General features: G+C 44.6%; 1 protein-coding gene across 7 annotated transcripts in view; it reads left to right on the top strand.

Annotated features, from left to right (window-relative positions):
- LOC144722093 (phospholipid-transporting ATPase IC-like) overlaps nt 1-24,196 on the top strand; it is a 51,785-nt gene that overhangs the window by 15,027 nt on the left and 12,562 nt on the right. For 4 of the 7 annotated variants that reach the window (XM_078600232.1, XM_078600230.1, XM_078600231.1 and 1 more), the window contains 16 exons: nt 6,161-6,357; nt 10,131-10,219; nt 10,392-10,505; nt 11,538-11,636; nt 12,428-12,489; nt 12,617-12,689; nt 13,545-13,615; nt 14,145-14,227; nt 14,780-14,938; nt 15,916-16,004; nt 17,299-17,525; nt 18,944-19,152; nt 19,626-19,666; nt 21,184-21,343; nt 22,022-22,210; nt 23,906-24,018. In XM_078600232.1, coding sequence (XP_078456358.1) covers nt 6,177-6,357; nt 10,131-10,219; nt 10,392-10,505; nt 11,538-11,636; nt 12,428-12,489; nt 12,617-12,689; nt 13,545-13,615; nt 14,145-14,227; nt 14,780-14,938; nt 15,916-16,004; nt 17,299-17,525; nt 18,944-19,152; nt 19,626-19,666; nt 21,184-21,343; nt 22,022-22,210; nt 23,906-24,018 — 1,959 coding nt within the window. In that variant the 5' untranslated portion in view covers nt 6,161-6,176. Of the gene's footprint in view, nt 1-5,068; nt 5,198-5,827; nt 5,924-6,160; nt 6,358-10,130; nt 10,220-10,391; nt 10,506-11,537; nt 11,637-12,427; nt 12,490-12,616; nt 12,690-13,544; nt 13,616-14,144; nt 14,228-14,779; nt 14,939-15,915; nt 16,005-17,298; nt 17,526-18,943; nt 19,153-19,625; nt 19,667-21,183; nt 21,344-22,021; nt 22,211-23,905; nt 24,019-24,196 lie in introns of those variants that run through there. The other 3 variants (XM_078600228.1, XM_078600233.1, XM_078600234.1) reach the window with 3 other exon arrangements.

The following is a 24,196-nucleotide window of genomic DNA, read 5'->3' as shown; positions in this document are numbered from 1 at the left end:
ATTGTATAAACCGCTTTATACTTATGACCGTATGTATGTGTCTGTGTATTCCAGTTCATAGTATTATTATTGTGCTTGGCCAGTTTGCAGGATATGTACGGTATAGTATTAATCTAGACTTTGCAATATAGAGGCATTGTTAAGTGATCCTTATACATTACTGTAGTAGATGAATATGATTTAACAAATATCAAAGGGGAAATTTAAGTAGCCTATCTACTTTAAGTAGTTGAGGAATTCCTATTTAGAAAAACTAAAATGCAAACAGCTGCTCATGAAAATACTGGATACAAAACACGTGTAAGTCATAAAGACGGGAAGACCAGGAGTACTGTCATGGTGGTTCTGCATTTTAGTTCTGCTGGCAATCTTATTATTGATTCTCACGAAGTTGAGGCAATCGCTGTACAGTATGAATATCAGAAAAGAACAGCTGTAAGGTGTCGTCTTATACAGTATTGTATAACACGATGACGACTATGTGAAGCCTAGAGCTCTTACTGGTAATTCCTGCCAAAAACAACATGTTTGTTTTTCCAAAAGCCAGCCTTTAACCGAAAGTTGAGCCTCTGTATATCTTGCACCCCTCTCACATGCTGCGGTTAGCACAAGAACTGGATACTTGAAATAGTAATTTGACAACTGGATGATGGTGGCTGTACCAGGGCTCACGTGTATCAGGTGTGTGAGAGTCGGTCATCAAATTGTAAACACATGCCCCCCACCCAAACTGACAATCCCAGTCAACATGCCAACGTTGGGCCATGTGGTTGGAATTGTTGGACCAACATTGGCCCAACCTTGGACCATCATTGGCCCAACGTTAGCTCAACGTTCCATGTTCATTGGAGCTTCTGATGAATTGCGCCTGACAAATGTTAATTAGTATTATTATTAACATTCACGAACAGTGTCAAAAGCCTGCGTTTGGATACTGTTCTACCGTTTAGCCACAGGCACATCTGAGCCAAAGTCATAATGGTGCCCTCACGGCACAAGTGTGTTTCCACGGACAATCTGCCATGCTGAGCTGTAACCAAACCGTGCTCCACTGGCCTCGTAAGAGATCTGAATAATAATTTTGGGCACAAGTAAGGGCCAGAGGCAATGTTAATGATGCATTCATTCTGTGTGATGTCAGTACAGCAAAGACAAAGCTTCACGGCATCCGTCACCATTTACGTGCGATGTCAGCGGCACGGCTCGGCTTCTTCGGTAGAAAAACAACAACCTCCACCCTCTGACTTGCAGATGTTCCAGTGGCAAAAGACCCATGCGCTTAACATTAAACAGTGTGATTTCGACCCCGATGAAGTGTTGGCGAGCTGAATGGAGTTTGAAAGAACTCGCAAACACCTTGTGAAAGACCAAACGCAAAAGATCTTCCACGAAGCTCATGGTCCACCCTAAACCGCATCCACTGCACAAACCATGGCAGATGCGGATAGCTGATACACAAATGGAAAATTAACAATTCTCCAGTGTGCGCCTGTGGTCATCCAGAACAGACCATACAACGTATAACGACGCAATGCCCGATCCACAAATACGAAGGAGACATCACATCGATACACTCCGCTGCTCCTGATGCCGTTGTCTGCTGGTTTAACCACCTGAATGTGAAATTGTGGTTGCTGCTCTGCATCGACAGCAGCCGTACAAAAGAAGTGGAAAAAAAGAGTGGAATGTCTCTCACTCATGGCCCCCGCTCCCCATTTCTGTCCATGCCACCAAGGGTCGACATCAACACCAAATCAACAAGAAGTATTGGACTTCAGGCCTGCAGATTAAATGTATACACTTTCAGTGCGCTAGAATTTTGTTCACAAAGGCAACTTGAAGATTGAATGGAAGTTGTTTTTCATTTCAAAGTTCAAAGCATAAATAAAACACTCGGGTACTGTGTATAAATATGTAACTGCTATGTCTGGCAGGCAGAAGGCAGCCTAGACAAAAATAAATGTTTGCACGATCTGTTAAATTGTTCTGAAGAGGCTGGGTTTGGTTACCTGTGCTTTATAAGCGTCATGGTTTTACAGCATGTCTGCTAAGTGTGTGGAGGATTTGCGCATGTATGTTTATCGTGCCGTTTTACCGGCACAATGTCTCTTGGCCCATTCTTTACACTGAGTGAGCCTCAACTGGTAATACAAAATAAATAGTTTAGGGTTTATGTTGTTAATTCAGCCATCACCTTTACCAATGCCATCTAAATACTATGGTAGAGCATTTGTTAATCGCACACAATGAAAGGGTCTTCCTTTGGTCTTGGTCTAGGCCTGGGTTCACCCTCCCCATGGGAAGTGGTGACCTATTGAGTTTGTCTGGGCCTTGCCGTCGTGTACCCACCCGCTTCAATGGATCATTCTGACCTTGTTAACAATGAAGCCATTTTTGGTAAAATGACCACAATACTCTTTGTATGAAGTGCGATATCACGCGGAACGCACCGTTGCAACGCGGTTTCTGGGCGGTACGGGAATTCTGGGTATATTCCCGGAACGATACACTTCACGGCGGCGTGCCCTCATCTCGCTTCGTTCTCCCGCCGTGGCATGATGGCAGGCTGACTTTATAGTGCCCTGTAATGTATATACCGGACAGTAATTCCTCGCTTAATGCGTTTACCACCTTAAATGAGGAATTACCGTACGGGAGTACTTGTATTTTAAAGCAGATTATTATATGGGCATGTGGTTTTTGTTGTTGTAATGAACAGCTCTTGACTCTGGGTTAGGAAAGTTGTGCGTTCAAAATCCTGGCTAGGCATCAAATACGCAGCTTACTTTTTAGAAAAACCGTGTGCACGGTACCGTCATGTGGGAAACGTGTGCACGGTACCGTCATGTGGGAAGCGTTGGGCTATTTATGGTCGCTCTGGAATATGTCTTCAAGGTGATCCTGATGAGTTTGTCCAAAGTCTAGCAGCCGCCTGTTGTGCAAGCATGGATTTTATTGATCCTGAGAGGGTCCGTGTGTGTGCGTGTCGGGTCATGGTGCAGGCCACCCACCCACTCGTGTGCCGCCTGCCAGTCTTTGTAGGTGCTCGCCAACAGCACTTGCCCCAACAGTCTGTTAAGGCTACACGGGGGATCTTTGTCAGGGGTTGTTCAGACGGCGAAATATGTTTTGTTGGGCTGAGTCAAGTATGAGTCAAGTAGCCCCGGATTTTGTGGGCTTGTTCGCACAGAGGAAGGGTAGTATCGTGTGAGTGAGTTTACTTCAAGGGAAATGTTAAAAGAAGAAAGCTAAAGGTGAACTCTAATCCACAGGGCGAGGGATTTACACCACTGATCCTGCCATGTCCACGATTGTGCTGCACTTATCCGTTAAGAAGTCTCAGATCAGAGGATGAATTTGCCAATCATGTATGTTCTGTGACAAATGTGATGATGATGACATTTCCCAATGTAAATTCCACAACAAGAGGATGATCAAGGCCTATGGATAAGCCACAGACATTAGGATGTATTTGCTATGTGAATCAACTTTACTGCCATAAATGTGGGGACAATAAGAACATTGTTGTAGTGGATACTAAAACGCGCTGCTGTTTTTAGCATTGCGTGTGCACTGTCCATAGCCATGGAATTGCGTAGGCGTGACTCCCTGGCCATGCCAATGCTAATGTTGCCCCTTTAAAATGCTAAGTTAATGGACATTTAAAGATCCTTCTGGGGGTCACGGTCAGGCGGTCTGCTATGTAAAAGTCAGGCTTATGCAATAATAATAGGTTTTGCTCCTGGCCATAATTCCCTGCAGGATGTTTAATTGTTCATCCATCAGCAGTGGAATGGACATTTAAAATACCGTTGTTCATTCGCTGCCTGCGTAATTTGTTTTTGCATGGATGATAGGACCAATTCCCATGCAACTCCTTCAAGCTGCAGAAATAAAATGTGGATAATAGGAAGCCTTATTACAATGGAGGATGGAAAAACTCCAAAGATTCGTGGATAAGAGGGAGATTTTGAGTGGATAATAGCGCCTGCAGATAATAGGGTCATGGTTAAGAGGAGTTCTACTTGTGTGCCATCGCTGGAATGTGGAATATCCATGAGTTGGGAAGGGTTTCATCCAATGGTGGACTGATCATGGCTGATGATAATGATGATCTCGTACAAAGTTGGATGCAAATTATAGACCGTGGAGAGACGGTGAGCTGAGTGAAACGATGTTAAATTTCTGAATGTTGTAATGCAACGATTTTCTCCATGAAGTTTTTTACACATTTAGCTAATTTTTACTTCAATGATATGTTAACAGTTTGGTTAAGGAGACTCGAAATGTACAAAACACGCAATTACGTGGTTGGTTCACGTTGCTCCGTTATCACCGACACAAAATTCTTGAGTTTGCAACCAGGCGACGCAACCCTCCACTGTAATGTCTCAATAAAGTCCTCCGAGATAACCGAGCGAATTTCCCTCGCAACCTGCCGTAGGACAACATAACTCCCCGTACACATTAACCCCCATGAGCCGCGACTCCTGTTCTTGAAAGTGCAATTTCACCTATAATTAATATTACCTAACTTGACCGGAATAATAATTCAATTTAATAATGGCGTGATTCAAACAATTGCACGGTAAAACGCTGTACAGTTGCCACATTAACATCGCAGAAGGGGATAATCTCCATGGAAGTAACTAGTGAACAGGATTAGTTAATGTAACCCGTCACAAACTTTACTAATTGGTTGTGTCGTGTGGTGGCTGCTTTAACGGCATATTTATATTTACGGGATCTAACCGAAAAAAACCTATGTTAGGGATGATATTGGTTGCGAATGCCTACGTATTAAATGATGACTTAACATTGAATTAATATTTGCGTTGGTTTGGTTAATACGGCAGTAGCTGCCAGTGTGTCTGATGGGGAAGGCGCGTGTGAGAGTAAAGACAGGCACCGGCTGTGGAATGGTCACTCCTGATGTACAGTCGTGTGATTCACAAGTCACGTCTCTCCGCTCAAACTATGCATTGCGACACCACCACCAGCAGCAGCAGCTTGTGTGTGCGTGGCTTTCCTCATCACCCCATTTCACTGTGATTGCTCAATCACGCTCGGCGGTGGGGACACAGTTGGACAAACACCACAGATCCTGTTGTCAATTCCTGTTTGACTGCGTCGTTGTGTCTTGGGGCTGTATATGGCATAGACCCGCATTTAGTGGACACATAACAGTATTTTACGCGTACGCTTTATTTTACTTTTGCTATGATCGTACTGTATACGAGGGACAATATTTTAAGTGTTACGTTCTAAAGGGTTGTTTTAAACGGACAAAAGAATGCGAATTTCTGCTCCGTCAGCGTGGCTTGAATCGCGATCGGGAAAACGTGCTGACGGCAGCAAGAAAAGCTATTTATCGAGAAATTATAATTTAGGCAAAGTTCGTTGCTGATGTTCCAGCTGACGTGGGTGGGCCATGTGTCAGCTCCACATTCCTGCCGGTCTGAAGAAGCCAGCTGTGCCCCAACTTCTCGTTTATAAACAAGCTTTTAGAACTTAATCCAATTTGAAATATAAATTACAAAGTATTGTTTTTTAAAAATACATTTAACGTGTGCAGCGATTTTCTTTCATTTCGTGTACTGTATTTATATTAATAAAGTTAAAATTATACCTCTTCAGTCAACAGTGAGGTAGCTACATCAATAGCCAACTGTCTGATTGGCTGGTTCGTGACCTTTAACCCGGTAATTTAATACAGTTCCTTTTGTGGAAACGTAAAATATCAGGATTTTTTTTTATCCCAGTACTGTTTATCGAACTGGGCTCTCTACGGCTTTGCTACGTTTTAGTGACTTAAGTTTATCAGCGCAAAGTGAATTCCGGTTCAAATGAGCTTTGAGGCAGTGCTCATCTCCTGTGTAGAGCCCTGAGCCGGTGCTGGAAATTCCACATTCCCCTGGTGGGTGTGAGTCTATCGATAGAACAAACACATGTTTACATTCCCACAGAGCGCTATTTACATTATTAACCCTGGAGGGATGATGATCTCCATCAGCCCCCAGCCAGGATTTGAAGTTGCAAATGTAATTTATGAAATTGCATTGCTGACCTAAGCATGTGACTATTCCAATAAAAAAAAAGCTAAGCTCGATGATTCGTCCCCGAATGTAATGAACCCCACGACTCTTGTCCCTATCGGCAGCCACTGGGACCCGAAGATGAACGGCTCCGACTCGGGAATGGACAGCAACGAGGGCCCCGCGTTGGAGAACTTGTACGAGGATGCGGAGAAGTCCGGGGATACCGACGACCAGGATGACGACAACACGGACGACGATTTGGATGAGAATGAGGACAGCGGTAAAGGGGAAGACAAAAAGAACCCTGGCGATGAGCCTGGTGAGTACGAAGGTGATCGCTGTTGAAGTGGCTTGAGGATTTGGTGGCTAGCTGGAAGAGTTGTATGACCAAGAGGAACAGCCGCTATTTGCCACTAAGCGGTGGTGACTTCATCACGGTGCTTGTCAGGCTCAGTGCACTTTAAAGCCACGTGAAGTGTCGAAGACGTGCTGGCAGGAGGTCACGGGACAAACCCAGGTGCCATGGGTTGACTGACTGAGATGACTGCCAGTTGCCCCACTTGTGCCCCCTACTGTGCCAACTCGATGCGGTTTAGCTGCCCGGAGCTCGGCTCGTTGTTGTGAGCGTCGCTTCTCTACCTTCCGCTGCTGCTGGAGGGCGACTGCCTCCAACTGCCCAGTAGAATCCTTAACAACCCTCCTCCATAGAGGCCAATATTGACACTGCTGATATGACTAAGGCACATATAGGAAACACATCACGCAGTGGTAAACATGTGTGCCTCATAACAACAAAGTGTCCCCCTGTTTTACGTGGGTTTCCTCGGTTCTCCAGTTTCCTGTCATCGCAAAAAAAAACGTACATTGGCCAGGGCAATGTGCCATATGACAAAATGCATCTTGCAAATTAATCATTCATCAGCGCTCTACCCTCTCAACACTTGGTTAATTTAAAGCGCAGGTTATTTTAAATTTAGAACAAACGTTCGACTGCCATCACTTGAACAACATAGTGTAATGGTAAATATTTGTTACTTCAGAAATGTTTTGCAAATGGTGAGACAGCCGGAGATTGCCAACCAACCTCCGCCACCTGAATTGCTCGAGAGTCAACATTCACGTGTGCAACTTGCGTACTGCAGTGGAGAGATGGGCAGTGACTTGCCCCTGTAATGCACCGCTTGCTTTGATTCAAAACCTGAATGTTCAGTGGGGGCAGTCTTTGTGAGGTAACAACAAGAGCCTATTGACAAAGTGGTGTGATGAATTCCTTGATGATGGCCGTGGTTTAGCAACCTTCCTCACTAGTTTGTACTTTAATAATACAGTGATGTTCTATTCTGGAAGGAAAACCTCTGCCGAGTCATTAAGACTCGGCAGAGGTTTGTTTCACCAATTCTATCAATTAGTGTTTGGCATCTCGAAGAAAAGTGGAGAACCCAGAGAAAAAAGCACACAAACAAGGGGATAACAGTTCAATCTCTTCACAGTCAGATTCAATCCATTGCTGCGCTGCCTTCACCTGGCCGCCTTGCAGGCTTGTATAGTTTAACATGTTGGCTTTTGCCACCAATATCCATAAGAGGTTTTTTTTATTTGGATCGCGTAAATATAAAAGTGTCGTTAAACCCGACACCACCCGACACGGAAAATTAGTAACAAGAGGATTTCTCCACAACTCTGGCTGTTGCCTGATGAGGCTGGTTGTAATTACCGACGAAATGTCGTACTCAAATTGTAAATGTTGTGGGTTTACTCTGTGGAGACATCATACTCTGTGGAGACATCGTAACATATTGAACCACACTACTTGCACAAGTAATAAGGCCTTATCATCATCATGTTAATTTTGTCAGCTCCCGAAGGGACGATGGGCTGAGTCGAATCCCAACTGGCCTTTGCGCTTGCAGCTGCCTTCATTGCGACTGGGTACTCCGGCCACGTGGCCAACTCGGCTGCATATTTACGAACGAGTCGGCAGAACAAAAATCAACTTGCTTCCAGTCACTAAAGGGTCCCTTGTTCAGGGCAGGTTAATGAAGTCGATTAACTGATTAAACAATGGAAAGAGTTTATTCCAAAGCCATTCCAGTGTTTTCCATCTGGCAAGCAAAGAGAAAATGCTCTACCTACACCTAGTTGCAATGACATCATTAAAAACAAGTAACATTAGGTCACACATTAGGTCACAGGAACCAAAAATTCCGTTAAAAGGAGGATAAGCAAATAAAGAAAAAGTTGATGGTCGAAAGCAAAAATGCATCACCAGTTAAGGATATTTATTTAAACTTAAACAGCAACACATGAAAAATATACTGTATAAGAATGTTGTAGAATGTATTGATTGGTTCGTTAGGTTTTGTTTACCACGCTACGATACGAGCGCTATTCTGAAAGAGCATGTGAGGAGAGAGTCCCACTGCTAAAAAAAGATAAGAGGAGATCCCTGTGGATTGCACAACGAATTATTCGCTGTGCTTACCTTGAGGGCGTGTGCTCTGTGTTATCTTGAGGTGAAGTCCGTGCCTTGGTACAAACTGATAAGTAGTTAAACACCGCAAGTATAAAACGTGAACATTGCACTATACAGCTCTCCGAGGAACTGTCGCGTTTTTGCCGCGTGCTGTTCCGCACGATGGCCAACGATTTTGCTGCACGTGCCGGGAGCTTCTTCAGGGACCGAATTTGCGTTCGTAACGCCGGGCATCGCGCCCCACAGCACGCGGTGCAACCTGGACACCCGTCGGAGAGAGAGAAACGGACATTCTCGAATGGGCCTTGTGTTTATGGGGCCTCCATTGTAGAAGTCTGCAGGATCAACATCCCTTCGGCAGCTCTGATCACACAATCATTTTTAGAGGCTACGTAGTTAGCGTTGCATCAGCCCATAGCCGTTAAAATAGATGACATTTTAATTCAGAAAGTATTTAGATGTGTAAAAAAGAACCCTGCTAAAATTGGGATCAAAATAGGAGACAAATGTAGAGTAGCTAAGTGTAATACAGTACGCAGCCATTATTCAGTCCACTGCTGGATGAAGACTTCTCCACACCATGTGGGCCATTGTGGTTTTGTGACCATACTTCACCATGTTGGCCGTGCAGGGAAGAGGGCCTTCCATGACCGCGGCACCCATGTCCGTTGTGGCACCACTGCTCCCCCGAAAAGAGTGTATGAAAGAAAAATAAACCTCGTTTTTAAAACAAACTTAAAGAACAGCATAGACAATCCCAGGCAGAGAAAAAAAATGAGGGCCGCTTTGAGGGCAGATATTTTGGACCTCCAAAAATAACCTCGAGGGTAGCTATTTAGAATTCCCTCGAGGGAAGGTTTTTTTCTCAGCAGTGGCTACAACTTTTACATGGAACCCCAACACCTGTTAACCCGCCGCTGGCGGTGATACCCAGAGTGCGGCAGCATCGCCAAAACAGTGGTTCACAGTGCGATGTGTCGAGGAAACAATAGAACTTCCTCTCGTGTGCAACATTGTGGGTGTGCCACATCGTGCTTGGCCAGTAGGGCCTCGTTTCTGACTTCCTGAAATGGTGACTGGGAATTTGTCTGTGGGAAGTTGCTGACTGAAAGTGCCACTGGAGCATCACCAGAAGAGCCTTGTCCTGGGGTTCTTCCAGTCAATACAGAGATGGCTGGGTGGCTTCAAGATCAGAGGTAGTACGAAGCTGGCAGTGCAGAAATCATGGGTTTGAATCCAGGTGGGCCACCCTTCATTAATCTTCCGCGAGTGAGTTTTATGGTCTCAGAGCAGCCACCAATGACCGCACACAAAGAAAAAAAATTGGAGTTTCATATTAAATCAGCTTTTTGCACTTATTTCCAGATCGGATAAATAAATATGAGTTTGACTGTCATTTAGCAAAATGTCTCCTAGCACAGTACATGGGAAAGTGTGAGACCCATGCCATGAAAGTGATCAAACGACCACTTAAAGCATTATTACGAAGAAAATCTCTTCCAAGGCAATTTGCGATGCGTTTCACGTGCTGTGCCATGACGCCACGGGCACAATTGAAATACATTTGGTGAAGGAGATCCCAAAGATAATGGAATAAATTGCTTTTATTATTTTCACAGAGGAATGGAAAGTCAAGGCAAACGATCGAGAGTTCAACGGCCAATTCACGGTCCCAAAATATCACTGTATGAAGCAAAAACGGTACAAGGTGAGTGTGCATTGGATAAGCGAATTCTACTTTTACATACAAATATTTATTGATAACGTTCGTTCAACTGCAGTGAATTGTGACCGGTCCACCTTGCTTCACATTTTCCAAAGAGGACTGCCGCCACTCCATTATATTAATAACCTGTATCACGCGGGCCCTTTCATTTCAGGGGAATTACATCAAAACTGCCAAGTACAACCTCGTGACTTTTCTGCCCATGAATCTGCTCGAGCAATTCCAACGGGTGGCCAATGTGTACTTTTTGTTCCTGCTGATCCTGCAGGTGAGCATATTGTCAGCCCGTGGAAGCGTGATAATTTCATGCTGGTGTGCCATGAGCTTTAACGTGTTGTATTTGATAATGAAAACGAATGGTTTCTGTCTACAAATGCAAGGTTATCATGACACATAGAGTATATATATTTTAAAAACGGCTGTAACCAGTGTTTAATTTCAGCCAGAACAGTTCAGAATGCTGTTGCGGGAATACATCTTAAGACGTCACATCCATGTCGTGTTATTTTGTCCGTATGATACGGCGGTGGTGTGCAAGAAAAAACAACCCTTTTGTGTTTATATTGTGCAGGGTCACCAGGTGTCCTTAAGGACGGGACTCAAATTTAACTTCCTAGTCCTCAATATTAAACTGCCATTAATGAGGACTCACTCATGTCTTTCATGTTAAAGTACGTGACACGTGACGTCACGCAGCCTAGCAGCGTGATACATTAAGCCCTGCTTGTAGCTATGAAAGGTTCCACCAATATTCATGTTTGGTGAAGGGCATGTTGAGAGACTTCCACTGCACCACTTAAGGGCCCCTTTGTGCCAAGACTGAAGAATGGATCCTAGTGTTCTCATTGCTGACTGCAGGTCCTGCCTGTGTTTGGATACTTGCTGTACATTCACAATACTAAAAACTGCCTAGGAGGAGATTATATATTATTTTAGCATTGCACTTCAGATACATATTTGGAGTTATGCTCTTCATAGTTTGTATTTATTTCTTGGTGGAAGAATTAGAATGCAATTTATCGTGGATAATATGAAACACAAGCCTTTATTTTATTCCGTGAGAACCCATTTAGTGGTAAATTTGTTCGGCAAGGGAGAACTTGAAAAATATACGTCAGCTTTATCTGTAATTTGAATTACGATTATGCTGTAAACTGGTGCTTGTCGTGCATTGTTTTCATTCTTTGTCCCTCTTTCGCATTGTGTACTTTAGTCTTTTACCTGCCATCTCATTCGGTCTCCTGTCGCGTACCTCTGCTGTCTGTCTCCCCATTGCTGATCTTTGTATCTATCCTTGCAGGCCATCCCAATCATCTCGTCCCTGGCGTGGTACACCACCTTTGTACCGCTGGTTATTGTGCTCTCAATCACGGCCATCAAGGATGCTGTGGATGATATTGTGAGTTAAACCAGGATAGCCAACTCCTAAAGTCAATATAGCTTCCTTTATGCCTTAAACCCAACTGTGAAATACGTTCGGTACTAAATGTATTACTTTATGCACAAATTGTGTCTCTGTCAACAAATATTACATCAACTCCTCATCTCCTGTGGCAACCTCCACGTTTTATACGTAACTATATTAATTTACCATGTTGGTCTCTCTTACCTTATAAAATACACAGCACTGGTAATAAGATGGGGTGTTTTCGTACAAAGGAACACGTACCACTACCTGCCTGCCTACCCGCAGGAGGTGGCATTTCCAACCGGCAACTCCTTTGTTGCTTTCATCAGCAGACCGCTGAGATGGGATTTTCGTTGAGGACATATTGTTCCAATATTAATCCTGCCGTGCTCGTTGGAAACTTTTCTGAATCCCGTGAATTCAACGTAGACATTTCAGAAGAGTAAGCATTCTTTAACCTTAATTTGGTAATGATATTGTACTTGTTATTGTTTGACGCAATGTTGGTTGCCACCTGTGGGGGGCAGTTTAGCCTTGACAAACGTTGTGTGTGGGTTTCACCTGGTACAATAACACCACGAGTTTGTCCTTCGCGCCATCTCCGATTACCACGGTTGGCTACGTACAGTGCGACAGAAGTTCAACATGCATATCACATTTCAGTATCCTTAATTCATGAGTACTAGCCAATGTGAAATGTAATGTTTCATTATTTGCTTGTTCTAAATGGTGAGCCCACTTGGTAAATACTCTGCCTTTAACATGTGTTTTGTTTTGTTCAGTCAAGGCACAGAAGTGACAAGCAGATCAATAACAGGAAATGTGAAATAATGCAAAATGGAAGGTGAGATGAGTGTCTGAAATATGTGGCCGTGTCAATTCGGTGCCATTGTGGGCAACATGAACTATCGCATTATTTCACTTATGAGACATTACGTTGTCATAACTCACTGCACCATTTTCCATTGCAGCTTCAAAGAAGATAAGTGGATGAATATACAAGTGGGAGACCTCTTAAGGCTAAAGAAAAATGATTTTGTGCCAGTAAGTTCAACTAGCCCTTCTGATTAGATACCCTAATTAATATGCTAGCAACGTCTGGCCATTGCTGTCCACTTAATTTGTTAGTGTGCTTGTGAATAGTGTAACATGTACATTGTGAACACTATTAGCATTGAAATTAACCCTAAAAGCAATAACCTGCAGTGTAACTCCTCAACTAAACTGACGTGTAGGGGCAAGGGTTAGAGATAAGTTTCCATTCTCACCAAGATACGTCCCATGTTGCGTCATGCACAGTGTACCTGGTTTACCTTTCTTTGTCACGTGTGTTGCGAAATGGTGCAACCTACAACACACTGCAGTCAGTCATCGGAACAATTTCTGTTGACTTTTGGTTGAAGTAATGATTGATGATGCAGTCTCTCGGACGGGTGTCCCAACGATTAAATATTTAAAATAGAAAGACTAAACCAGCGGTGATGACGCAGGGAATGTCTTATGTAAGAAACGCGTTCCTAATGGTTGCCTTGTGGGGCTGCATCTTGTGATGTTGGCGTGTGACGTCACACCGTGTAATATGGCTTCTAGCATCCGTTCAAAAAACAGAAACACGTTTGGCCTTGTGATCATTTAACAACTTTACTTTTCACACTCTTTCCTGTAAGGATCATAAAATCATTGTGTTTAGCGACCCCAGCTCAATTCCTGGCCATCGCTATCAGCAGTGACGAATGACATCTGAGCCTAGCCCCCCTTTTGCCAAACTGCACTGACCTGCATAGATTCATGGTCAGGGGCCTACACATTATTCTTTTTATTACAACTACACGTAAAACACGCTAGTATGTTCTGTGTCTATAACTGTTGCTGTTGGTCTTGCCCTGCGCCTCTGTCTAGGCTGATATGCTGCTGCTGTCTACAACAGAACCCAACAGCTTGTGTTATCTGGAGACAGCCGAGCTGGACGGGTAATCTTTGGCCTGACCCTTTGTTGCACTCTGTTTCCTTGATCTCAGAATCTAAAGTAGGATTGCGTCTCATCGTTTGATGATGATGATAATTTGTTTTTCGATAGTGTGATTCGGGCAAATTGCATCTCAATCTACTTAACATTTTAACCCCCCACACAAACCTTTTACAACATAACAAAAATTTACATTAAAAAGGTATGAGAACACAACAGATAAACAAATCAAACAAGATAGTGAGTGATAAGGGTGCTCTTTTATGAGCTGTTGAACTCGAGTTTCGTGGACTTTGGAGGTTCGTTCTTCAGTAATTTTCTGCAGTTCATCATCATTCGTTGTTCTATAATAATTTACGTCATCAACAAATCCAATGTAGGTAATTACGTTACAATTAATATGTATGCCTTTATTTGTGTGTCCAACACAATCCAATGATAAAATGTAATATAATCATTGTTGTATATAGCACTCTGTCAATAGACACCATGAATGTGGGTTAATGTGCGTTTCCCTTGTGTTGTTTTACTAGAGAGTCCAACCTGAAGTTCAAGCAGGCCTTGACGGTGACACACAACAATCTGACAGATGAAAAACAACTCTCTGACTTTAATGGTAAGTCCATCGCGGTTCACCTGGGCCTGGTGCTAGTACAGGATTGGTGCTACTACAGGGCCTGGTGCTACACAGGATTGGTACTACTATAGGATTGGTGCTACTACAGGGCCTGGTGCTACACAGGATTGGTACTACTATAGGATTGGTGCTACTACATGGCCTGGTGCTAGTACAGGGTGCTACTGCAGGGCCTGGTGCTACACAGGATTGAGAACAACGGGGGCTTGCTGCTTGCTGCAGAGTTGCGTGTCTTCGAACCCCCGTGGCCGCCCTGGTTAATACTGAGGAGTGCACGAACCCTTACAAAATCTTAACGTCCGTTGTTTAATTTAAAACGCATCCCTCGCACCGCACCACTGCACCACTGCAATTACGGATAAATCGCCATGTAGTGTGTCGTGTTGCTCGTGCATTCCGCATCTGTTCTTAAGTTGTCTCCATCTGACATGTGTTTTGTATAACATTATTTAGCAAAAGCAAAGCATCTCACGTTCCCCTACTCCCCTCTCGTCTCCCCCCATCCTAATCCCACCACTTTACTGAGTTCAGCCATAATTATGAGCGAGGCTCCCAACAACCGCTTGGACAAGTACCTGGGCACCATGCAATGGAAGGACAAGATGTACTCACTGGACAATGACAAGCTGCTTCTTCGCGGCTGTCGCATCCGGAACACGGAGACTTGCCACGGACTCGTGATCTTTGCAGGTACACGGAGCCCCAAGCCAAACACTCGGGTCATTCAAGTCCACTTTGAGAATTTCTAACGTGGGTTCCTAATATGCTGGAAAATTGCCTTGTGAATAGCGCTGTGATTAAATGGCTATTTAGCATGTAGGCTTTTTGACATCCAGTATTATGATTCAAAATCGATTTTTTTTTTGGGTTGGGCAGCGTAATGATCTGGCCCAAATGTCTGTTGTAAGACCCTCCTCCACCGACCCAAAACAACGTAGTACACCTCTGAGTGCAAGAGTGCCGAAAGGACATTCCATTGTTTTATGGAATGGAGACTAGGACTTATGGAATACATTTGTGAGAAAAGGGAAAATGAAGATAGATAAAAAGAGTAATTTTCGAAAGTGGATACAAATTGTGAATGAATTTTGAAAAAGAATAAACATCTACCTATCTTTTTTCTTCTTGCTTCTTTCGGTAAAGTCACGTAGAAGGGAAGTAATAAAATAATAAAACATAATACAATAATTCCCACGATGTTTCAGCCACAACGCAAGCAGCCATCCTCTTCTACGTGACTTTACCGAAAGAACCAAGAAGATGAATCCCTGCAGTCACGAAAGCTTTAAATCGAAAAATCTACCTATCTCTAAAATCTCTGCAGTCTTGACCGTTTGTGCTCACCTTGTGGTCAGTGTTGTTTTGTTGACTAAAAATGATTTTAAGTTACGTGATGCACACTGTTAACCTGCAGAGACATTATCTCACTCATTTGTAGCTTTGCAACAAAGGGCTTTCAGATGCAAATATCAAATGTATAAAGCCAGGGATAATAGTGCATCGGGGCTATAGTCCCGGAAGAGTACTTTCAATAATGCGCTGAGCTGAGACCATAGCCGAAGCAGCAGTGTGTGTGTGTACATTGCTTATCTACGCCAGGCGAACACTGCATTGATGTCTGTCAGTGACGGCTATGACTTGAATTAAATTGTTTCTTTTGTTTCCAGGTTTTGACACCAAAATAATGAAAAACAGTGGGGAGACGAAGTTCAAGAGGACACAAATTGACAAACAAATGAACAAAATCGTTTTTATGGTAAGCTTTAAAAAATGCTATCGTTGCTTTCATCAAACGCAAGTGTCTTTAAGAAAGAACTGGAACATTTGCGCCAGATACCGACACTGCCTTTGTTGTGTTATTTTCATTCTGGTTGCACATACTATTCCTGGAGAATTAGGTCCCTCCATGGTTAATAATTGGCAAAGTCATCTTCGAATTTTACATTCTTGTTTATACAAATGGCATTTCACGCTGGTTTCCACCCTGTTGTAGATACTACTTTTAGCCAGATTGCCATCACTGTGATGAGACTGATGGCAATTTCTAAGATTCTGGCGAATTGCCCGATGATGCTGGATGCAATTACCAGCGAAACGTCGTACTCAAATTGTAAATGTTGTGGTTTCACGCTTCAACACACCGGTGGGCTAAAGCAGTGAACTATTTGTCTTTTGTCAACGTGACACTTTTTTTACTGATTGGCCGTGTCGGGTGGTGGAGGGTTACGACACATTTATAAATAACGCGATCTAAACCCAAAAATCGTTGATTATGATTTCTAAGATTGTTTACAGATTTTTTTCAAACTTGTTTTGGTGGGCATTTCATTCGTAATAATTTGCTATTTATATACGCTGTCGAAATAATATGACCATCTTAAGACAGTGCAACACAGGGCACGCATATACATAAGAATGCAACATCCAGACAAAATAAAAACAATTTATCGAAATCAAAATATGGGTTGGGTAGATTTAGCGGTGGAATTCCATAGAGTTGAGAAAATCACTAATTCTGTTTTGTGGCTGACGATTAATACTGGATTCATTGTTACGTGTGTGGTTATGCAGAGTTACATGAAATTAAGATAATGTTTAAGATGTTTTAGTCAGGACCCTTCAACTGTAATTCCATTGGTTACGTGCCGTAGAATGACTGCAAGTAGTTCGCACAACTTAAGCATGTATAGTAGAATGTACAACATGTCACATGACCATATTGCTAATTGAGTTTCTTTTTATGATTTGACCGTTGAGCATGTTAGCAATCTGACACGGCAAGCAAATTCGTAGAGTGCATTTCCAAATCATTTGGTCATAAAAAATTATATCAATTTAATATTGTAATCAAACGAAGAATTTAATGCCATGACCATTGTGTTGCCTGTCTGGATGAGACCATTCCTCCAAATCCAATAGCATTGTTTCCGATTGTTGTGTGCAGAAACCTGACGGTGTTTTGTGTGTCTGTGTGTGTGTGTGTTTTGTGTGTGTCTGTGTGTGTGTGTGTGTTTTGTGTGTGTTTTGTGTGTGTCTGTGTGTGCATGCAGATTTTCGGCATGCTGCTTGTGATGGCCACTGGTCTTGCTATTGGCAACACCATATGGGAGCTCGTCCATGGGCAGGGCTTTGGGCGATATTGCAGTGGCATCACCGGAGACCCTGCCGTTCCCACCCCCGACACCGTGAGTGAATGGGCGGTTTGGACCGGCTTCCTCAATTTCTGGGGCTACATCATCCTTCTCAACACCGTGGTGCCCATCTCGCTTTACGTCAGGTGAGTCGCACAAAACAGCGCCTGCGAGGAGATCCCGCACGCTATGTGTTACCATCAATATGAAATTTAAATGCAAACAGGGTCTAGTTACGATCTGTTGTCATTCATGGTTCTAAGTCGTTGAAGTAAACGCCGCATACACCAGAGGCAGATCTAGAAACTTTCTGAGTAGGTGAGGGGGGGTGGTGCCAAACTTGCAACATAAAAAATCATTTAATGCATTCTCTCTGATAAATATTAATAAATAAAACATGTCGGTCTCAATCGGCAGGAAGGGGGGCATTGCCACGATTGCTGTGCCCCCCACTGACTTGCCGGTTAGAAAGCCAACTGCAGTTCACCTACTTGGCGATGTTTTGCACGGACTTAAATGCACCTCGTAGTCATCTACCTTCAATAGCCAACATGCCCTGGGATCTATAGAGCCACACTACTACTGACTCCAGCCAAGTTGCAGTAAGACTGTAATGACCCTGTAGGTAGGACTAAGCTTTTGCGTGTTTCTCTCCACGTCTGCACGTGTCCGTGTGGTTCCATGTTTCTCTCCGCATCTCGCTGTTCCTCCCTGATTGCTCAGAGCTCCCACTCGGTGTTGAGGTGGCTCCCCTTGACCCGGCGGTTCCAAGCAACCGAAACAACCGCTGCGCCAGCGACGCAGCCCCCCGTCCTCGGCACTTTGTTTTCTTGTTGCCCCCAATAGGCACTGCGCCGCAGTTGATTGCGCAGTCGAATTAAGCGATTGCGCAATCACAACGTCACAACCACGGCTTGCTAGAAATGCTGCACTGCCACGTATTGCGATTCTCATCGTATGTAGGTGCAGTAAAATCGCAGACAAAAGGGCAGTTTAATTTGACCTTTCCGTGGGTGTACCCCTCACTCGGGATTTTGTACTTCATTCATTGAGGCGCGACCCATGAGTCCTTGGCAACCCTTTGGTCGGGCACGGTGATGCACACCTGTGATCCAGCACCAAAGGTGCACCTCCGATTAGCCCCGCACCTCCGATTAGCACGGTTGGCGACATACGGAGCGAAAGAAGTTCTACATACATACATTGTTTGTGACACTCCAAAACTGTCCAGCCTGTGGGGTGGCCAGGAGATGGCAGTACAGGAAATGGATTTGTAGAGATGCATTTGTGGACATTTGAGTGGTCTCTTGATATGCGAGGATTTTTTCTGCTTCCTTGAATTTCCCTTTGAGCACAACACACTCCTTGCAATGGAACTGGCCTAATATCGCAATGCAGGGACCTTGAGACCCATTAAAGACTTATAGCTGAGAGTGCTTCTCCTTGCAGGCGTTTTTGTATTGCAGGCCTTGAGGCCTCTACAATGTAGTTGTAATTATAATAAACAAATAGACACACACTGACTTCCGAGTGCTGCTGTGTGGTGTGTGTCGTTGTCGCGCAGCGTGGAAGTCATCCGCTTGGGCCAGAGCTTCTTCATCAACTGGGACTTGCGGATGTACTTCAAGGTGAACGATACTCCGTCCAACGCGCGCACCACCACGCTCAACGAGGAGCTGGGCCAGATCGAGTACATCTTCACCGACAAGACGGGCACGCTCACGCAGAACATCATGACCTTCAAGAAGTGCTCCATCTCAGGAATGGCCTTTGGTGGGTGTGGAGAGTTTGGTGGTGGAATCCTCGGGACGTGCGGTGCATTTTGTCAAATTTTAAAATCGTAGCGGACTGCAGAGAGAATGGCAACAAGAACGTGTTGCTTAAAATCCGAGTAAACGAGAGCAAGGCTTAATGGAGACGAAGGGGGAACGGAGGGAGGAGCGTTTGGTGGAATCGTTGCGATATTTGATCCAAAACAAGTTGAGCGAATGCCTCGTCTCCACGTTGAGCATGGAGTAAATCAGCTGTGTGTGCTTTTAGCCACAACACAAGGGCGCTGTATTGACGAGACCAAAAGTGTTGAGGCGGTGCGTGTTTGACCGCTTTGCAATATGGGAAAAAAACTGTGCATGGCTCCACTTGCAGTTTGTCACTTTGGAATCAATACGTTGTAAGCTGATGCTGCAAGTTCATGTGTTGTCGGTTTAATGCTATATTTTGCATTTCTGTTTATTTTACCATCACAGGCAACACTGCAAAGGAAGCAAAAACGCGTTCAGTTAGAAAGGTAAGCATTCGTTCAAAGTGAAATTATGACTCGGTGACGATAAATACAGTTCATTCAATAAGGCGCTCAGCAAGTTGTGAATGTCTACTCATTAAAATGGCCCTTCACTAACCAAACCTGCAAGGTTCGAGGTTAGTCCAGGAGTTGTGTCGGTTAACCAGTGCACGTTAGGTGGCTCAAACCATACTTTTTTAATTGCTGCGTTCCTACGCTACAGCACTGCACACGTCATTGTACAACTGCCATTTGTACAGAGGGCATGTGTAGCCGATCCGCTCGGTCCCCTCTCCTCCCGTCATGAATTCTGTCGATGGGTGGGACGGCGACGGCGACGACAGGTCAGCTGAATAGACAACAACAACACAACAACAACAAAAATAATAAAGTTCGTAGACGACGAGTCGACTCTGCATTGTGTTCTGTCCTCCGGACAAGTGGGGGGTGACTGCACAACAGCTGAGCACTGGGGGGGGGGGGGGGGTTGTGAAACGGCAAAACTTTATTTAAAAAGTCCTCTTCAGAAGGGCAAATTGCATATCTGCAATAGTGATCAGAGACGCCCTCCACGTCACAACACCGCAGCTGAATTCCTCAGCGCCAAGTTCGCCCATATCTAAATTCAGGAAGTGCCTGATACTTAGCTGTGCACTTGGGGCTCTGGGTCCACTCCCTGAGCACCGTCGCAGTCACTTAGAATAATAATACACCGTACCTGCCTACCTGTCGCTATGCAAAATGGTTTCCTAGGTTCCCGTATGCTAGAGAGTGCACAATTATACAGTATGTGCGATATGATAGCGGGTGAGCTCGCACGGGCGATAGACATGCAACCATGCCAGGCAATTGTGCTCTCGTTATCAATCAGAAAGCTCAACAACGCAGCGGAGAGCCCACACTGGCGGATGCAGCCACGAGTGGAGAAGCCCATAGCGCCGTGCCTTGGGTTTAAGTTGTCAAAGATCTGGCATGTGGACGAGGGCGATTGTGCAGACTCGTGGCATTTTTGACAACGCCTGTAGGCAACTGTTGTACTTTGTAAATTGCTCCACTCTTTTATGATGAATGCGCATTCGATAAAGTCCTTTCTACTTTGCGCAAGCTATTGAAAATACTTTGTGTATTTCCACCCAGTGAAAAACATATTGCATGTTAATGCAAATTGTGAAACTCCACTCATTTGATTGCTGGGGGCAGTGCAGCAGTAAACACTTGGGCCTCATACAAAGAAGGGTCTGAGTTTAATTCCCAACTGTGTTGAGTGTGTATGTTCTCCCTTGTCCTGCGTGAGTTTCTTCTGTTCTTCTACAGTTTCCTTCAGTGGCTAAGAAAACAAACATACACGCACAAACACACAATGTCATTGATGTTGGACAAACATTCTAATATAGAACCCTCCTGAAATAATTGGCAGTTACTACTTCTCTCGCAAAAGTGTCAGACTCCTGCCCACGCGAGTTGTGAGAGTGCTGTGCATTCTCGCACACCTCTGGGACTAACGCGTGGCGTGGGTCCCACAGAACCCCGTGGATTGGAGCTGGAACGAGCGGGCTGACAAGAATTTCGAGTTTCACGATCACAGTCTGGTTAACCTGGTGCGCCTAAAGAAGGACCCCACCGCTTGCGAATTCTTCAAGCTGCTTGCGCTCTGCCACACTGTCATGGCGGAGGAAAAAGAGGGTATGGCTCTCCGGGTGGCACTGCCCCGTGAACGGCACGCAGGGATTACACGCGGACAGTGTTGGGGAACCTAAACGTACGGTGGAGTTACATCCGTTTGGATTTAATTCTCACTCGGGTACACTTAAATGGATGAGCATACAATTATACACGCAGCTTTTGAAGTAGTGGTACATTTCTTAAGTTGAGAATTTAGACTTAAAGAATTGTCTGCATATTAGAAGTATGTAGCATGATATTGCTGTACGTGCTGAATTAAAATTTCACATTCAGTATAATCAATGAAATTGTTGTTAGTTTGGTTAATATTTTAATAAATATATAGGTAATTGCAAACAGCTTACTCTTTAAAAATGAGAAAAAACTCTTTCTATGATTCAATATACAATGTTTGTCTATCTTGCGTTGCTAGAAAGATTGTGTACTGTGTACTGGCATTATTTAACATTTCATTTGCAACAAACGGCATCGTAATGACTTTAGCCTAACTTGCTGGGGAGCTACATTTTATTTTCAAGCACGTAAATATTCGTCACCATTTTTAAAGGGTAACGTAAAACGATGCCAGTCTGTTTGCCAAAACGATGCCAGTCTGTTTGACGGAGCAGGAGCCTGTCTCCCGCTGCTTGTCGGGAGAAGTGGCGGCGAGTGACGCCAAGCGTGTGCCACCTCTGGCAGGTGACCTCATTTACCAGGCTCAGTCGCCAGACGAGGGGGCGTTGGTGACGGCCGCCCGCAACTTTGGCTACGTGTTCTTGGACCGCACGCTGGAGAGCGTGACCATCGCCGAGCTGGGCACCGAACGCGTCTACGAGCTGCTCAACATCCTGGACTTCAACAGCGACCGCAAGCGCATGTCCGTCATCGGTAAGGGACGTGTGTGCAGCAAGCCCCCGCCGGTGTGTGACACGTTGAACGTGAACGCACATGGAAGCGCGCAGGCGTGTGTGCGCTGGCTCCGACAGGAAATCATTGCTGTAGGCCAACTGACTCATGATTGAAACAGACAGAGTCGAAGCTGAAATCAATAAAAAAAAAATTCCGTGCTATGTAATGCATATGTACGGGGTAAGTGATTGGCTCACTGCGCTATGAACCTGCCGACCCGAGTTCAATTTCCGTGGTTAACTTCTGCGACGAGTGACAGCTGATTCGGTCATGGATCTCGTGCCCTCTTCGTCGCCAGCCGGCGCCGGCCAGCGGGTGCTGACTTATGGTAAAAAAAAAACCCCCATGGCCGACATGGCATGGGGAGGGCTTCAGCCAGCAGTGGATTGTCACAGGGCTGTGAAATAAAATAAAAAATATATACTGTTACAGTAGAGTGCATGTTGTAATATCTCTTTAACCAGGTAAGTGTTCGTACAACATACCAAATAAAAAAAACACACTTGGGTATATTTTTTTGTCGAGCAAGATAATGCCTAATTCTAGATTTGAAGCTTTCGTGACTGCAAGGAATCATCTTCTTAGGTTTTTTCGGTAAAGTCACGTAGAAAGTAAAATAAAATAAAAACAAAAATCACGACGTTTCGGAGGCAACACAAGTCTCCGTCATCAGGTGGGACCGTCACAGCCAGATTAGCTGTATCAAGTGAGGCAAAGATTCAAGATGTAATCCCTTAAAAGCGAGTTGAGGGGGGAGGGAGAGGGAGGGGGGAGCTCATCAGACTATGGTAGCCAATGAAAGGAACGTATCGGGAGGGAGGGGGGGCGAGGCCAAAAGGGTCCATCGCCCACCCTTTTGGCCTCGCCCCCCCTCCCTCCCGATACGTTCCTTTCATTGGCTACCATAGTCTGATGAGCTCCCCCCTCCCTCTCCCTCCCCCCTCAACTCGCTTTTAAGGGATTACATCTTGAATCTTTGCCTCACTTGATACAGCTAATCTGGCTGTGACGGTCCCACCTGATGACGGAGACTTGTGTTGCCTCCGAAACGTCGTGATTTTTGTTTTTATTTTATTTTACTTTCTACGTGACTTTACCGAAAAAACCTAAGAACAAGATAATGCCCTGGCAGCTTGCTGAGCATGCACATTGCATAAAGGAACATGCGAAGGAATGTAAGCCACTGTAACGCCACTGACGAGTTATTCAGGTGTAACGTCTGAAATGGGTTTGTGCAAAAACCCATCCTTCAAAAAGAATGTGGGTTTGTGATATTATTTTGTTGTACAATTATGTAAAAAAACGTTCATTATTATTTAGCAAAGCTGCATGTTCACTCATGACATGCAACGGCTTTAAAATGCTGGAAGGCCTCTTAAGTTCGGAAGCATGTGGGGTTGACGTGCTTTCACGAGACCACAATTATGGTTTGTTAAATATCACTTCCATTGTGGGTTTGTGTGTTTGGTTATGAAATACGCTTGTGTATCTGCGCGTGCATGCGTGTGTGCGTGTCTACGGCATGTGCATGTGTGCGTGTCTGCGTGCCTGTGTTTGTGTGCGTGTCTGCGTGCGTGCCTGCGTGTGTATGTGTGTGCGTGCGTGTGTGTGCGCGCGCATTTGTCTGCGTGTGTGTATGTGTACACGCGCGTGTCTGTGCTCTCGTGAATTCAGTCCGGAGCCCAGAAGGAAAGTTGCGATTGTACTGCAAAGGAGCCGACACGGTGATCCTGGAGAGGCTTCAGAAGGACGACCCAAATCGTGAAAGAACAGAGAAGGACCTCAATGTAGGTCACCATCAGAGTTACCACTTGAACTTACATTTTTACATTTATAATAAAGCTACGTCCAGTAGACGTGCCGTGAAGTACAGTTGTATCGCAGTTGTTACGAGACCTAATTCGTGTCTGCTGGCAGTTCTCACGGGTCGCAGTGAATGTCGGCTACGAATGGTTGTTAATGAGG

This window comes from Lampetra planeri, chromosome 13, assembly GCF_965212315.1.
Source record: "Lampetra planeri chromosome 13, kcLamPlan1.2.h2, whole genome shotgun sequence".
NCBI classification, from domain to species: Eukaryota; Metazoa; Chordata; class Hyperoartia; order Petromyzontiformes; family Petromyzontidae; genus Lampetra; species Lampetra planeri.
The sequence above is the reverse complement of the archived record's forward strand: the minus strand, read 5'-3'. Positions and strand labels throughout refer to the sequence as shown.